Genomic DNA, 16242 nt, shown 5'->3' on the forward strand with positions numbered 1-16242 from the left:
TATTATTATGAATCGAAAGCAAACTGTAAAATAATTTAGATCATTTTATCAAGAAAACGAAGAGATTACAACACATGGTGCATCTTGTCGCGTCGATAAAACACGATAAATAATCAAAATTTTAGGTTAAACGTTTACATACCACTAACACGCACTATTTTCTTATTGAACTTGATCGTTTGGTCGTAAAAAGAAAACAATTCTTCCAAGGATAAATCGAAAGAGAGAAAAAAATGCGTAGCAAATATATCAATTTGATTTCCTTCGCAAAAAAAGTTGCAGGGATCTCTCGGTTATCTCTCGTCATCGCGATTGGCCGATATCTATTCGATAGGAAAGATACCGTATATTTGTGCGTAGGTACATATACATATATACATATATACTTATATACATATATATATATATATATATATACGCTGTTGCGAAGAAGAGAGAAATAATCGAAGAAAAGAGAAGGATGAAAATACCACTCGCTCGTCCTCTTTCTCTCTCTATCTTTTCACTCGTACATCTTCGGAACCGTTCGTTTAAAAAGTTCGGTAAAATTTGGCATTGACTTTGAAGGCGCGCGAATCGGTATTATTTAAACATTGAATTGTGCCTCGTTCTCCCGCCATTTCTAATTGCCTCCCGAAAAGGAAAAAAATTCAAACCAAAGGAAGACGATAAGATTAAAGTTAAAGAGAAACTAATTTAAAACCAAAAAACCAAAATGAACATATTTTTATCGTTATCGTAATCATCGACGTATTCTAGGGATAACCGAGGAAGAGTAAAGAAGTGGGTCGGTCATGCGGCCGTCGACGTTATTGCGAATCGCTCGACGATGATTCACGCTTCTTGTCGTCTCCTCTTCGACGGCCATCGACCGGGGCACGAACGGAACAAACCTTGTCGAGGTTTAAGAACCTTCATCGACGTCCGTAGAACGACTACTCCGATGACTATTAGAAATGCAAAGATGACCGGTGAACGCGTGAGAAAATTTTCCCTCGCGAAAGATCACCAACGATAATACGGTTTACAATTATGAACACGAAACTAAACAATAAAATATACTGAGAAACTTTATTATCCTGCTTGTGTCTCCTCGCGTGTAACTATTGTACGTATATACAATATATATATATAAGTTGCATACAGGATTATCCTTTTCGCGCGTCTTTTTATTTATTTATTTTTCTTACAGAACAGGAAACAAAAAAAGAAAGAGTAAGTGAGCGAAATGTATATATATAAAATATATATATATATATATATATTTATATAGAGGCAGGAGGAGAACTGGAAAAGGAAAAGAAAAAGGAGAGAAAGAATGGAAACTTTCACTTGCGAGGCCTTCGCCAGAGAGAAACAGCAAAGAGAGAGAGAGAGAGGAAAGAAAGAGAGAGAGAGAGAGAAAGGGAGGAATATTACGGGAGAGACGGTCGAGAAGAGCGGCACGGGGCCGCCAAAAACGATCACCAAGTGTCAAGGTTGCTATTCTACGCAAGCGACGTATATATATGTGTATATGCATGCGCGTGTATGCGCGTAGGAAAAGGCGCTCGAGCGCGCTTGCTACGTGGTCCGGTGTCGTTCGAGCGCGCGCGCGCGCGCGACCGACCGAACGCCGTTTCTCTCTGTCCCTTTCTCTCTTTTACTCTCGAGTTAACTCGCTTACTCGGCACGCACGTAGACGGAGCTGTTAGGAAGAGAGAAAGAGAGGGAGAAAAGAGGAGAGAAAAAGAGAGAGAGAGAAACAGAGATAAAGCGAACCCACGTCTTCGGTCGCGGGTTCCTTCGTCTCTCCCGCCAGGCAGCCTTCCTTCTCTCACTACCACACCATCTACCAATCTCTATAGGTCTCTTTCACTAACACCTACCTATGTATATATCTAGCTATCTACAGAGTGGCGCTATCACAACAATGCCATTATCGCGGGGTATCCGTTTCCCTCTGTTACATAGAATGACACCGAACAGCCGCGACAACGCGACTCGAATTGAACGAAACACGGGAAAAATCCGACTGGATTAGCGATCGTCGAGGATCGACCGAGAGACGCGCACAATTCCGACGTAAATTCGACGCGAGAGTTTTTAGTGAAATTCGCCGAACGCTTCGACGATCAACATTTGCGAGTAGGGGATCCCCCACCACGCTACTTGTTCGATTCGAATGATACTACGCGTGCGCGGACCCCTCAGGGGTGTACTCTAAATATGTGCCCCTGTTCTATCGTTTTTGTTACTAGGGCGCCGCTTGTTTACAAACACCGTCACGATAGACGAAGACCGACGACGTTTTCTCGCGCTCGCAATCCGATGCGCGCTCAACCTTTCGAATAACTTACGTGGCCGCCAAACGTTCATTCTTTTTGCTCCTATCTTTTCTCCCATTACAAATTTTATATTTTCTGTATATATATATATATAAGTGTGTATATATATATTTATATCGGACATTATTTAGATATTTAATATTTTATTTTCTTAATGCATAGAATTTCATCACTCATATGGCGTCCGCCATAATACGTTCTTTTTCTTTCCTTTAACCATGATTTACTCCAAATAATAATCTCTTTATACATTGACTTGAATTTATTAATCGAATTAAAAGAAAAAGATATATCGATTATTTGTTAAAAGCGAACTTGTTATACTAATGAATTCAAAGTAATCATTGATTAATATGCTGACTAATATTTTTATATAATACCTTAAATAAAACATATCTTACATTTTACATACTTTAAATAAAAGATCCGGTGAATTAATTTGAATTAGAATCGAAATTTCAATTACTACCTTATATTGATCCGATACTGAACAATGATATAATCGACTGACCAATGAAGCAGTTTCTGTAATCACATGCGCACCACTTATCATCTCACGCGGTGTTCTACAACATGTAACAAAATTCGAAAATTCATTATTTTCATGATATGCAGAATTATAAGACTTTAGTCTTTATTCAATATATTATTGATTAAAATTTATTTTGAAATCGAACATTTACTTACATTGTATTTCCGCAATTAAAGGTATGGCATGATCATAAAATTATATGATATATATCATATATCGATTGTAACATATGACCAATACCGTTGTTGTGCGTGTTAGTTGAAAATGTTTCATTGGTCACCATTTTCCCGCCTTTAAAATGGATTCATTTAAAATGCGATAACTTTATCATAAAAAGATGAATAAGATAAGTGATGCATTAACATGTTTCTAATTGATTCTTTTTGGAAGAGGAATAAATAATAATCAAATATTTCCATTTATTGATTATTAAATTGTAAATATATACGTACTCTAAATAACAACGGAATATAAGAGAGAGAGAGAGAGAGAGAGAAAGAGAGAGTGCTTATTAATAAAGTTGAACTATTTATTAAATTTTCATATATTTGTACAAAAGCAGATATTTAAATGGGTAAATATTAGAAAGTGTAAAGAATAAGTAAATGTTTAGTTAGTGCAAGTAATTCGTAGAAATACAAGTTTATGCTTTTAAAATCATAGAAGTTCCTTTAATTAAATATCCCAGAATGTAATCAAATTTAATCGTTGAAGAAACGTTTATTGTACATAATCTCGACTAATACACAACATATATCGAATTTCTGAATCACGACAAGAAAGTTGATAACAAAAAAAACCGACATAAATAAACGTTTATTGCTTAATCCAAAGGCATGCCGTCGTCGTCATCTTCTTTTTTGCCAGGACTATCGCCTGGGGATCGTTTCTTCTCATCTTGTCCCTGTTGCGTTTGTCCTTGCCCGCTCTTAGCTTCCGACTCCAAAGCGGTGACGAACTCTTCGATGTTACCACTGGCGGCTGCATTGATTGCATCAGTTCCCAAGCCAAATTGACGGATGACTGGGCCCGCCTGGCCCGACTGCAAAGCAGACCAGAACATTGATAGCGCCTGGGAGAACTGGGGAGATGATAGCGTTGTACACAGGTTGTCTCCAGGTGGTAAATGCGTGGAAATAGCACGTTCCAGGCTTTCCGTTGTTGTAATCGTTGTTGGGATGGCATTCGTCAGCTCTGTCGCTATGCCCCTCTGCTGGATAATAAGCCGTGGTGTAGCTGAACGAAAGCAACAAACAGTCCCAGAGAAATTCCCCCAACTGCTCAACAGAGCCAGTGTATCCGAGAGCCAGGAAAAGTTCATATGTAGAATTGTATTAAATAACGAAAATACCATGCCAATGTCCTCCTCTTTTTTTTCTTTTTTTAAATGTTATATTCTCAATATGCGTATAATGTCTTAGTTACAGACGATACCGTAGGTTCTCCGACATGAAGAAATTTAAAAAAATGACTAAACCAACCTTTGTGCATAATGATTATTTTGTGATCTTTAAGACAACACTGTAGTTATTGAGCAATTGAAGTAAACAATCGTAACTTCATATCACAGACCAAAGGTATCAAAGTAACACAAATAACGTATAACATATAAAGCACTTTTCACTAAAAAGATCTCTTTGAATAATGATAATCTAAAGAGACGAAACACTGGATAAAACAATATTGATACTATAGTTGTTAGACTGTGTGTCTCTCTCATAGATTATTAAAACCTTACAAAGTCTTGAAAGACGTGAGTAGCATTCTGTAAAATTGTATAGCATGTTGGCTTCTATTCACATATGACTGCTAATAGTATTATCCACAGACAAATATGAACTAAAGTAGTTAATGAAATAAATGTGAAACACCACTGTACCACTAATACACTATGCATAAAATTTTACATTAACTTTACACTCCTAGATTTAAATATCACTAATATTTTTTTTAAAACAACATATGCAACGAAATAAAAATATTAATTTTTATATCGTTTTAGTCTATTAGTTATGAAAGTATACTATCAAGGCTTTAAATGCAAAACGGACTGTATTTACTAGACAGGTTGTATTATCAAGAATAGCACTTTATATCCCTGATAGTGACAGAGTTGTAAAACAGATATAGTTAATATCAAGATAGATAACTTTTTTGATGAGAGTCACTTAAAACGTTCTATACATATAAATTTCTATCTAGGAGAGCGTAAAGCTTTATAAACAAGCATTCTTAACAAAAATATAACTGTATTAATAAAGAATTATTAATATTGTACCTATCTATGTGCCTGAAAATATAAATATATTTTTCACAATATTTCTACACATTTAAATAATAATATTTCTACATATTTAGTCATAGAATAGATTGTACATTTTTTATAGAAATATAAAGTTGGTACTAATTTTTATTAAACTTAGAAAAATAAGTTATATTCAGAAAAACATTAAATTCAAAAAGTAATTGAAAATACATTGGATTATCTTTGACTAAATATGCAAGTCATACTTGTACAAAGATATCAACCTAATAATATAATAATCAAGCTGATAAAGATAAGTATTATGATATTACCTGAACAACAGCTTCTGCTCCAGCCGGTGTTGGTATTTCTGAGAGAAAACTTTGTAAGTCGCTCAATTGAATTCTATTATTAGAAGCTGAAGTAGTCACAGGTGTAGATGGTGCTGTTGTTCTTGGCGATGACTTACTATTACCTAAATTATAATTAAACAAATACATTAAAGAAATATATTAAACCTATTTTAATTAAATCATATTTTTACTCACTGGAAGATTTAGTAGTTTCAGTTACGGTAGAGGGTGCTGGAGTTTGTGACACCGGTGGCCTGGCAACGCTTGTTGTAACTGGTGATGACGCAGTTGTAGTAGATGCTCGAGTACTTTGGATACCATGAGGTCTGCTCATTGTTCCCAATAAGCTACCAAGACCAATTTGTCCTACACCACCAAACAATTGCATTAATTGTTGTTGAGACATATTATTTAACAAATTATGAAAATCCCCATCTGGATTCGTATTGCCACTTCTTTGAGAACCAGGTGTAGGTGGATTATTTAAAACTTCATTAATTTTTCTACAATATTCTTCATCCTTGTCAGTCTTTAAATCCTATAATATTTACAAACTTTAAATAAAATGATGGGTACAAATTATCAATTACAATTATTTACCTGTAGCCAAAAGAAGAACTTTCTACTCGATGACTTGAATCGCAACAGATATACTCTACCAGTTTTACATGCTGGTACATGCTTAAATTCACAGTCATCTGGGAAAATAATGAGATCCTGAACAATGATAAAATGGTATTAGGAATAATCACAAAATTATATACAAAATTATATGAAAATATATATATATATATATATATATATATATATAATTTATATTTCTAAGAAATGATTAAAATTTTAAAAATGACATGGTAGAAGTCTTACATCTTCTACAATTCCCGTTGTACGATCTTTCCAACAAAAATGCATTAATTGATCGTCAGATTGGTGAACGTAAATCTGTCCCTTTCGTGTATCCGGATAAACCATTTTCCCTTTCATAGTCATTTTTCCTGCTTTGAATTCAACCAAATTTTTTGACGCATTTCGCGAAGGATTATTTCCAAATAGGGGACCCATGTATGTAACTTGTATAAATCAGGTTTTGTGTAAAAAAGTTTTTAAAACTGCTTTAACGTATCTCAACGTTACAAATTGAATATACTTGTCAGCAGGTGTACGTACTGTAATCTGTTGAGAGGGGGAACATTGACTACTATGACAGTCATCTCAAAATGGCGGTCTCCTATTAAGGCTGATTTTTATATTTCTATTGAAAACTAAACATAACCCTGCGAATATTATTGCTAGTTTTTTTCTTATTATATATTTATTATTATTAATAACAAAGTTTGTATTAAAATGATAATATAATTTGAAAATGTTACTTTACCCAACTCTAACCTATTTTACATATATTTTTAATCTGTGTTGTATAAAATATATTATTAATTGTAATTAAATGAATACAATAGCCTCGTGTAAACATTTAATGAGTACAATTATTTTCACGCCTTTAAATATTGTCTATAGGGATTAACTAGATTGAACTTGATTAAATTGAATTATAAAAGTATATCCGGTGTTAAATTATTTTTTGTTGTATATATTTAGTTACTTATAATCTAGAAATGAAAATTTTTAAAGTTATTATACTTATAAATCATTATTTTTAATGTATTTATTTATATAAATTATAGTATGCACATGCTTGTAATGCGCGCGCACGCGCGTGCGCAAATGGTCATAATTTTGAAATAATAAATTTGTTAGAGTTGGTAGAACTGATTTTAATCATGCGGTTTTAACGTTGGTAGTTTTAACATGTGTATAACCTCAACAAATTATTATATTTTTGTATAATGGTTTAAGAATATTATTAAGATATAGAATAAATATGTATATGTATATTACATAATATGATTTTATTAATTAACAATAAACTTAATAGTTTGTAAAAAAATTAACAATTCATTTTATATAAGTGAAATATTAAATAAAAATATGGTTTTACCATATGCAGAGGTTGGAGACATTGAGGATATAGTATCCAAAAATGATATTACTCCAAAGGAAAGATATGGTGCGAGAAAATATGTCGTTGTACGTGCGAAACGTAAAAAACAAGTAGAGGAATTTCCAGAGCCTACAATATTATCGAGCATTATACCAGGAACACAAAAGATTTATGTTAAGACATGGGGATGTACCCACAATAATTCTGACAGCGAATATATGGCTGGACAACTTGCAGCATATGGTTATCAGTTAACCGACGACAAGCTTGATGCAGATTTATGGCTTTTAAATTCATGTACCGTTAAGACACCTGCAGAGGATCATTTTAGAAATGAGATTGAATATGGAAGAAAGAATGGAAAACATATCGTTGTCGCAGGGTACGATATCAAATATAAAAAAGTTAGTCTTTTTCGATGAGAAGAGAAATAATGTATTTATTTTTATACTTTTAGATGTGTTCCTCAAGGTGCACCAAAATCTTCGTTCTTAAAGGGATTGAGCATGGTAGGAGTACAGCAAATTGATAGAATTGTTTCAGTAGTAGAAGAAACGCTTAAAGGTAATACCGTAAGGTTTTTAAGTCAGAAGAAAGTACAGGGGAAAAAAATAGGAGGTGCATCATTAAGCTTACCAAAAGTTCGAAGGAATCCTTTGATCGAGATTATAGCCATAAATACCGGTTGTTTGAATCAATGTACTTATTGTAAAACTAAGCACGCCAGAGGTGAACTTGGAAGTTATCCTCCTCAAGAAATAATAGAACGTGCTAAACAGGCTTTCGAAGAAGGAGTATGCGAAATATGGTTGACGTCTGAAGATACTGGAACTTACGGCAGAGACATTGGAACTAACTTACCCGAATTATTATGGGAATTAGTGAAAGTTATTCCTAATGGTTGTATGATGCGCATTGGTATGACCAATCCACCTTATATAATAGAGCATTTAGAAGAAATGAGTAAAATATTAGATCATCCCAGAGTCTATAGTTTCTTGCATATACCTGTGCAATCTGGTAGCGATCAAATATTGGTCGATATGAAAAGAGAATATTCCTGCTCCGAGTTTGAATATGTTGTTGACTTTTTAAAATCAAGAATTCCAAATATTACTATAGCAACAGACATAATATGTGGTTTTCCAACAGAAACAGAGAATGATTTTGAAGAGACTATGAATCTTTGTAAAAAGTATAAATTTCCAAATTTATTTATTAATCAATTTTTTCCAAGACCTGGCACACCAGCAGCTAAAATGCGTAGAGTCCCTACACAAGAAGTTAAACAAAGAACTAAAAGATTAACAGAATTATTTCATTCTTATCAGCCTTACGATCACAAAATTGGACAAATTGAAAAAGTATTAGTAACAGAATTATCTCACGATAAATTACATTACGTAGGACACAATAAATTTTATGAACAAGTTTTAGTCCCCAAGCAAGAAGAATATTTAGGAAAAATGATATCTGTTAAAATTGTTCGAGCTACTAAATATTCGATGGAAGGTCAACCAATAAACGAAGAGATCTGTCATCTACGAGGTTTATCTTTAATATCATCAAAACTTCACATTATAAAATCTAGTTATACATTAGAAAAGATAATGTTAGGGATGTGTTTTGTCTTCATGGCTAAACTTTTATGGTCATTTTTGTGAAATTCGAAAATAAAACAAAACAAATATATTCTTATTCATTTGACGAATATTTTTATATTTGAAAAAAAAAAATTAAAAATGAAAACGAAGTAATAATAATAATAATAATAATAATAATAATAATAATACATTTTTTTTATATAAAAGCTTGTAATGTTATAATAATTAAAGAGTTAAATTTTCAATTTGTGTAAAAATTATATTTAAACCGAAAATACAGGAACGTACCCTGTGAATAAGGGTTTTATTACATCAATTGAAAAGGATAATACAGATACACCAAATTCTCCAAATATTCTCGATAAAAAAACGTTTATAATTTATAAAAACATGAATCAATGCATTAAAAATAAGACTTGTTTTTTAATTGAACATAAAAAATAAAATTTAAGACTTAACGGATATTAATACAGAATGGAGAGTATTCTTGCATATTCGGTGTATCATTTGCTGAGCAATCAATTGTATTACAAAAACTTACACGCTAAGCATTAAGATAGTATAAATCGCTAGAAAAATATAATGTTTTGTTTAACTAACTGCATCGAGACAATGCATTTTATTTGGCATCACCCTTTCATCGCTAAGGATTTTATAAAGTATCTTACTCTAAAAAAAAAGAAAAAGGCATTGGTTTCCCACACAGAAGTATCTCCTGAGTATTTTAATATACACGGGTGAAAAAACGACCCAAGATAGAGAGCAAAAAAATAAGGGTCCAAGCCATTTCGTATTCGCGGAAAGGATCGATGTGTCAAGACGAAAAGATAACTATTATGTATGTACGTATGTATATATGCTGAAAAAGGTATGGCAATTCTGAAATATTTCACTTTTGGTAACAGTTGCAAACCTGAGGTATGTTCGGTCTAAAATCCTATTTGTATTTTGAAAATATTAAAAAAAAAAAAAAGAAAAAAATACAATAAAATAAAAAAATACATAATAAAAGAACATACTATCTCTTTGCATGCGTGCGCGCATAATAAACTTACAAAGGTTGTAAAAAATAAGAGAGCGGTTTTAAACGTAAATCTTTAAAAATCTATGAGCTATCATTTTATAAAGCACATTATGATTCGTTGTTCTTAAAAAATTATGAAACAATACTATAACGCTAACATTTTAAATTAATATTATATCGCACCTAGCACATTGAAACATTTTTTTTTTTTTACAAACTATTTCGACATTTATGTATAAAAATATGGCTCGATGAAGCTTAAGAAAGAATAATTCTTCATAATCTTCACACACTTAAGCATATTTGATTCTCTCATTAAAATCTAATTAATTAATTGGTAATCCATACTACCACGACCGCATATAAGCGAAATTTATTAATTTGAAACGAGAATTATTTTCTTTTTTTCTTTTTTTTTTCCTTAAAAGTCTCGCATTTCTTTTTTTTTATTCCAATGCAGAGAAAAATTTTTTATCATCCATCGTTGAACGAAATAACGATAAATAATTTATTATATTATTATACGGCCTTATTAAAAATATACTATATATCTATTTACAAAATTTAACAATAGTTTTTTGAGCGATGGATTGGCTTAAACAATTAAATACAATTTTTCTTGTTGAACAAATAAAAAGGAAGGAAGAAAAAAAAAACATAATGCACACAATCGAATAATGGTAGCATCTCTTATCACAGAAATGTCTCGTGCGTGTGCCGCTCGCATTTATAATTTGAGATTCGGCGAAAAGACAAAATAAATACGATCATTTGAATTGATTTTTTCTTTTTTTTTTTTTTTTAAAAAAAAAAAACATACTATCTCACGCGAATAATATAAAAAAATGTCATGAAATCAAATTTGAGAATCGCATATGAGAATCGCATCGTCTAATTAACGTTTATTATATTATTGATTTTTTTTTTGTTCGTAAGATAAATCATGCGAAAAAAATTGCAAATTAAAAATTATGAATAAAAGATGAGACATTCTTTTTTAAAATAAACATATTTGCTAAATACTACGATAATTTGATAATTTGCTCACAAAGCGTGTATTCCCAGAGAAACGTTCGTTGACAGCATCTTGTTGTATATGTCCGGAGATTATTAAATATAAATATAAATATAAATATATATGTATATATATATATATTTATATTGTAATATATATATATTAATATATACATATACTGTATACTGTAATATATATATATATATATGTAACATATATATATATTTATAAATATATACATATTCGTATAATGCAGACGTTAAAAAGAAACGGTAAATACTATTTTTAAAAAGTACACGGAGAAGAAACAATAAAATTACAAAGAAAAAAAAAAGAAGAAAAGAAAAGAATATTACTTATAGTATCTATTCCTTTCTAATGGATATCTCTTAAATGCCAATACACACACACACAAAATACATAAAATATATTACTATGCGCTCGGTTATTTACAAGCAGTCTTTGCGTTTCCTGCGTTATATATACCGGTACGGAGAAAGACCATTTCTTTTTTCTTTCTTTCCTATTTTTTCTTTTTTTTTTTTTTGTTAACGAAGAAAACTAGAGTCGCCTTATAAAAATCTTAGCAAGAGTATACACAGGGATAGAAATAATAATAATAATATATATATATGGAAAAGATGTTTTTAACGCATTTCCAGTAACGTTGATGTATCATCGTTGTAATGGAGAACAAATATGGCGGCTCTCTTACTTAAGAACGGAAATAATGTTTTCCAACGAGAGATGTCAATATTTTTTCACAAGTTTTCCTTTTTTTTTTTTTTAAAAGGAACAATCGAGAACAAAATATAAAGAAAATAATATATATATTATGGCAATGATTATGGCGCAAGACTTAAAGAAATGTCAAACAAACAAAAAAATAAAGATGGCACACAAAAATGTACTTCTCCTACCGGTTTCCCATCCAAAATATCATTTTCAATATGGCACTCGAGTCTTTCTCAGCACGATCTAATTCTTTCCCCGTTTCTTTTCTCTCTTTATTTCTATATTAATATATTTTCTTCTATTTTATTTTTACAATTACCTCTTTCACATGACATAAATTCTCTCTCGGTATAATGTAATACTTTTTTTTGTTTTTTTTTTTTTTAATTTTATTTAATTTTATTTTTATTTCCAATCGTAAAAAGTGCAATCCTACTTTCCTCCCGTTCGTTCATATATTTTTGTTTTCGTCGTTTTTTTTTTATTACAAATGAGATTAGAAGTATATTACTTGATCTCATATATATATGCGTGTAAAAATTAAAATATTATACTCCTATTCTTTTCATCTTTGTTTTTTCTCTCTTTCTCTTTCTCTCTTTCTTCTTCTTCTTTATCTTTCCTCTTTCTATCCTTGGAGTACGATAGTTTAACAGAAATGAGGAGTAAAAAATTTCTAAGTTGAAACATTAATGGTGGCAAAAGTCGTAAAAGTTAAAATATTTACGCCCGGAGTGTGGTGGTACCTTCGTTTATTTTCTTCGACAAATTGATGCAACGATTATAATACGAGGATAATGACACGATACATCCTCGAGGAATGACTATACGAAACGAGTGGTTTGGCTCGTCGAAGGGATACGCATACAGCACACACACACGCACACACACATACACGTTTAGATAGTTGAATAAATTTGTCAAGTAAACGAAGGAACCGGCCAGCCAGGACACGTTTATTTTCAATAGATAAAATATTATTTCACGCGGCGAGTGACGTGGGAATGAGAAGAGGATGGACACATTACTTTTATCTCGTTTTCATCTTTATTTTCATTTTTACGTTTTTTCTTTTCCCTTATCGAATAGGAGAAAAATTGAATAAAATTAGAATATCGAATGAATTACTGGAAATGGGAATGAACAAAAAAAAAGTAAATAAATAAAAAATACGCGTATTTTAAGATAAAACAACACGATAGACGACGAATTAAAATGCGATTAACGAGCGAACAAGTTTTATCAATAATCGTCGATAATATTAAAAAAAAAAAAAAAAAAAAAAAAAATTAAAAAACGAAAGGAGATATGAAATAGGACGATAAAATATATTTGTAACGATGAGAAAACGTCGTGTTTAAAAAGAAAAAAAACACAAACAAACATGAAGAAAGAAGAAGAATAAGAAGAAAGTAATCCAAAGAGATTATATTATTCGTTCGCATAAATTGTTCGCGATGAAAAGAAGAGGGAGAGGTCGAAAGGCGAGAGGGGAGGAAAGAAAAGCCCTATAGTAAGCGGAAGAAGGGTGGTTGTGGTGGTGGTGGTGGTGTTTTCTCGTTTCTCGATCGGCGAGCAAGGTGATCTCTTCGCTGTTCTCCATTAAGAGGAGGTATTCGTGTACCGGCTTCTTCTTCTTCGTCTTCGTCTTCTTCTCTTCGTTAAAAGAGAGTTTGTTCCGAAGTGCGTCGTAAGAGTAAGAAAGGGAAAGAAAAGAAAAGAAAAGAAAAGAAAAGAAAAGAAAAGAAAAGGAAAGAAAATAAAGTAAGAAATATCCGGGGGCGCGACGAACTGCTGCTTCTACCCATACCATACCATAACCATACCATACCATACCATACCACCATACATGCACCATCCCATATCCCATCCCCTTGAGAGGAGAGTTTTACGACATTGCTTTATGGTTTCTCATTTTCGCTCTTTCTCTTTTCCTTCTCTTGGTCCATCCTTTGCTAATCTCACTTCCTCTTTCTCTCTCTCTCTCTCTTTCTCTCTCTCTATATTCGCAAACAACCACCTCCCTACTTTTTCTTCTTCGACGAAAACGACAGGGGCCCTTGCAACTTCGCCGATAATAATGAACGGAGGAGCAGGTCCCAGAAGTTGCCGAGGCTCAGGTGCAACGGTGGCTTCTGCTACTTTTGAGAGAGAACGCAACAGTACAAAAAAAGAAAGAAAGAGAGAGAGGCCACGACTCTTTCTCGCGTAAACGTACTACATACATACGTGGTACGAGGAGCCGACAAGCCATGGGCTCTCGAATACCTTTCTCGATCAAGGCCGTAATTTGAGGTTGAAACTTCGTGCCGCTCCTACGATTATCCTTATATACCGTGATATTACAGGAGAAGAAGGAGTGCTTGATAGTAAAAGCCAAATTCTTTTTTCATCTTTCTTTCTTTTCTTTTCTTTTTTTTTTTCTTCATGATCGAACACACGCATACCAAAAACCTCCGGATCGATCCGGGGGGATCATTGATCGGATATGAGATCTTATTTTGATTTCTTTTTTCCTTTTATTTCTCCCTTATGCAGAACGGCCGCGACTTTTAGACGACGAGGAAGAGTCTTCCACACGAGTTTCTTTTTTCTTCTCTCTCTCAAACTTTCGTCCATTTCTTTTTCTTTTCCCCATTATTATCATTATCATCATCATTATCATTATCATTATCATTATCATTATGATTTTTTTTTCATTTCCTCCTCTTCTTCTTCTTCTTATTCTTCTTTCTCTGCTGCTGCTGTTTCTTCTTCCTTCTTCTTCTTCTTCTCGTGATCTTCGTTACAACCTTCTGAGGTTTCGCTTGCTCTGTCTGGAACCAACGACGAGCCGCTTATTTCTCTTCGTTGGCGTGGCCAAGAGGGGCGTCTTGCAAGGACCTGTGTGGGGCCTCGAAGAACACGACGTGCAAAACTCCATCGAGCAACCCTGCCTCGAGCACGTTCCCACGTTCTTCTCACCGTCGACGTGGCAAGGAAAAGAACATCTCGGACATGGTAGTAGATGCTCCCATGGTTCGAGTGTACGACTAGCCTAAAAGAGACAAAAATAAACAGGAAATAGAGAAAATATGTCAAATTATGTGTTTTTAATAATTTTTCATTAAATTAAATACGCACAACTGAACTTTTTTTTTTATCGACCGTTCGATACAGGAAATTAACAACAATCGGTAAGGTAGGAAATGTTGTCTATTCCTGTCGATAGAGTCGAAAACTACTATTACGACTGTTATCTTTGCTAGATCGGTATTTTGAACATTTTTTTTCTTTTAAATAATAAATCGCGAAATATTCTCTCCAAATTTTATAATAGCCAATATTCAAAAAGTTTCAAATTAGAGAAATAAAATATATTTCAAATATTTTATATAAATATTCTGACGCACACAAGTAATATACATACTTAAATACATAGATGTAAACGGGGAGGGGGAGAAAAATCATGAAAGCGATGAATCGATTAAACAATGATGTAAAGGGAAGTTTCATTGGCCATCTTTGTATTCCATAATAATTAATGGGATTAGTTACGGCGTGTTGCACCTGCGTGTGCAAACGATCAACGAAGCCCCGTACTCGTTTTCTCGGACTACAAGATTATAAGAAGAAGAAGAAGAAGAAGAAGCTTTTGCCAGGTCGCGTGTTCGTGCCTAACTAACGTGTAAAATTTTAATGTGCTCTTAAAGGATCGATTATCGAGGTTGTTAAAAATGATATTTTTCAATAGATTTATAAATAGAAATAATTGTATTTATGATATATATATATATAAAGAATACACACATAGTATCTTTATTTCGTGTGCTAGCAAATAATAATATTCATGCACGCTATGCAAAAAGTTATCTGAAAGGATTGAACCGGTAAACGTTGGGCTGGCAAATGTTCGTAATCTGCAATACATACGGTTCTTCTTAGAATTGATATAAGAAAGAAAATATATCGCAGCTTGTCGATAGAGAAAACACAGCAAAGGTGCAGAGATAAAGAAAAAGGGAAGTGCAGATGTGTTAACAAACCTTAACTCACAACCCTACCCCCCCTTTTTTTTTTATCCTTTCTGCGTGTATCATCATTACACTTACTTTTATAAAAATCCAACGAATGATTTAACGAAGAAAATTGAAAAATGAAATTGAAATTTCACAGCCCTTCTACGTATAAAATAAAAAAGAAAAAAAAAAGAAAATCTTTTCAGATTTACAAGGAATGGGTTAAGAGAAGGAACAACAGATTCGAAAGCTGTCCTAACGAAGTGAAATTCGAGGATGACATATACAATAGGAATAGTAGGGGGTTGCTTGCTTATATACGTAGGAATAATAAGAGTCCCCCCCTGACCCTTCTCGTCGTCTTGTTCTCCCTTCGACATACTGAAAAGAAGAAGAAGAAAAAAAAAACC

At 32.7% G+C, this 16242-nt stretch overlaps 3 protein-coding genes across 6 annotated transcripts in view; 1 reads left to right on the top strand and 2 right to left on the bottom strand.

Annotated features, from left to right (window-relative positions):
• Window positions 1-3367: 3367 nt before the first annotated feature.
• On the bottom strand, window positions 3368-6676 carry LOC122519927 (proteasomal ubiquitin receptor ADRM1). Of its 4 annotated transcripts, none has more exons than XM_043639740.1 (5): window positions 6325-6673; window positions 6058-6174; window positions 5653-5995; window positions 5437-5579; window positions 3368-4069 (listed from the first exon to the last, which is right to left on the bottom strand). In XM_043639740.1, the coding sequence occupies exons 1-5, from the start codon at window positions 6517-6519 to the stop codon at window positions 3683-3685; spliced, it is 1185 nt and encodes a 394-aa protein (XP_043495675.1). In that variant the 5' UTR covers window positions 6520-6673; the 3' UTR covers window positions 3368-3682. The 4 variants fall into 4 exon arrangements, with proteins under 4 accessions (XP_043495675.1, XP_043495674.1, XP_043495677.1 ...); XM_043639739.1 differs by having other exon boundaries at window positions 3368-4072; XM_043639742.1 differs by having other exon boundaries at window positions 3368-3901; window positions 6325-6672.
• Window positions 6677-7370: 694 nt separating this feature from the next.
• LOC122519219 (threonylcarbamoyladenosine tRNA methylthiotransferase) lies at window positions 7371-9158 on the top strand. The gene is made up of 2 exons (XM_043638552.1): window positions 7371-7838; window positions 7914-9158. Exons 1-2 carry the CDS (start codon window positions 7444-7446, stop codon window positions 9118-9120), a joined length of 1602 nt encoding a protein of 533 aa, XP_043494487.1. The 5' UTR covers window positions 7371-7443; the 3' UTR covers window positions 9121-9158.
• Window positions 9159-14569: 5411 nt separating this feature from the next.
• The window catches only part of LOC122520061, a 34041-nt gene continuing 32368 nt past the window's right edge, over window positions 14570-16242 (bottom strand). The window contains exon 2 of the mRNA XM_043639974.1: window positions 14570-14871. Within this exon, the coding sequence (XP_043495909.1) occupies window positions 14620-14871 (252 nt within the window). The 3' untranslated portion in view covers window positions 14570-14619. The remainder of the gene's footprint in view (window positions 14872-16242) is intronic.

Source organism: Polistes fuscatus, unplaced genomic scaffold (genome assembly GCF_010416935.1).
Source record: "Polistes fuscatus isolate 324 unplaced genomic scaffold, CU_Pfus_HIC Scaffold3, whole genome shotgun sequence".
NCBI lineage: Eukaryota > Metazoa > Arthropoda > Insecta > Hymenoptera > Vespidae > Polistes > Polistes fuscatus.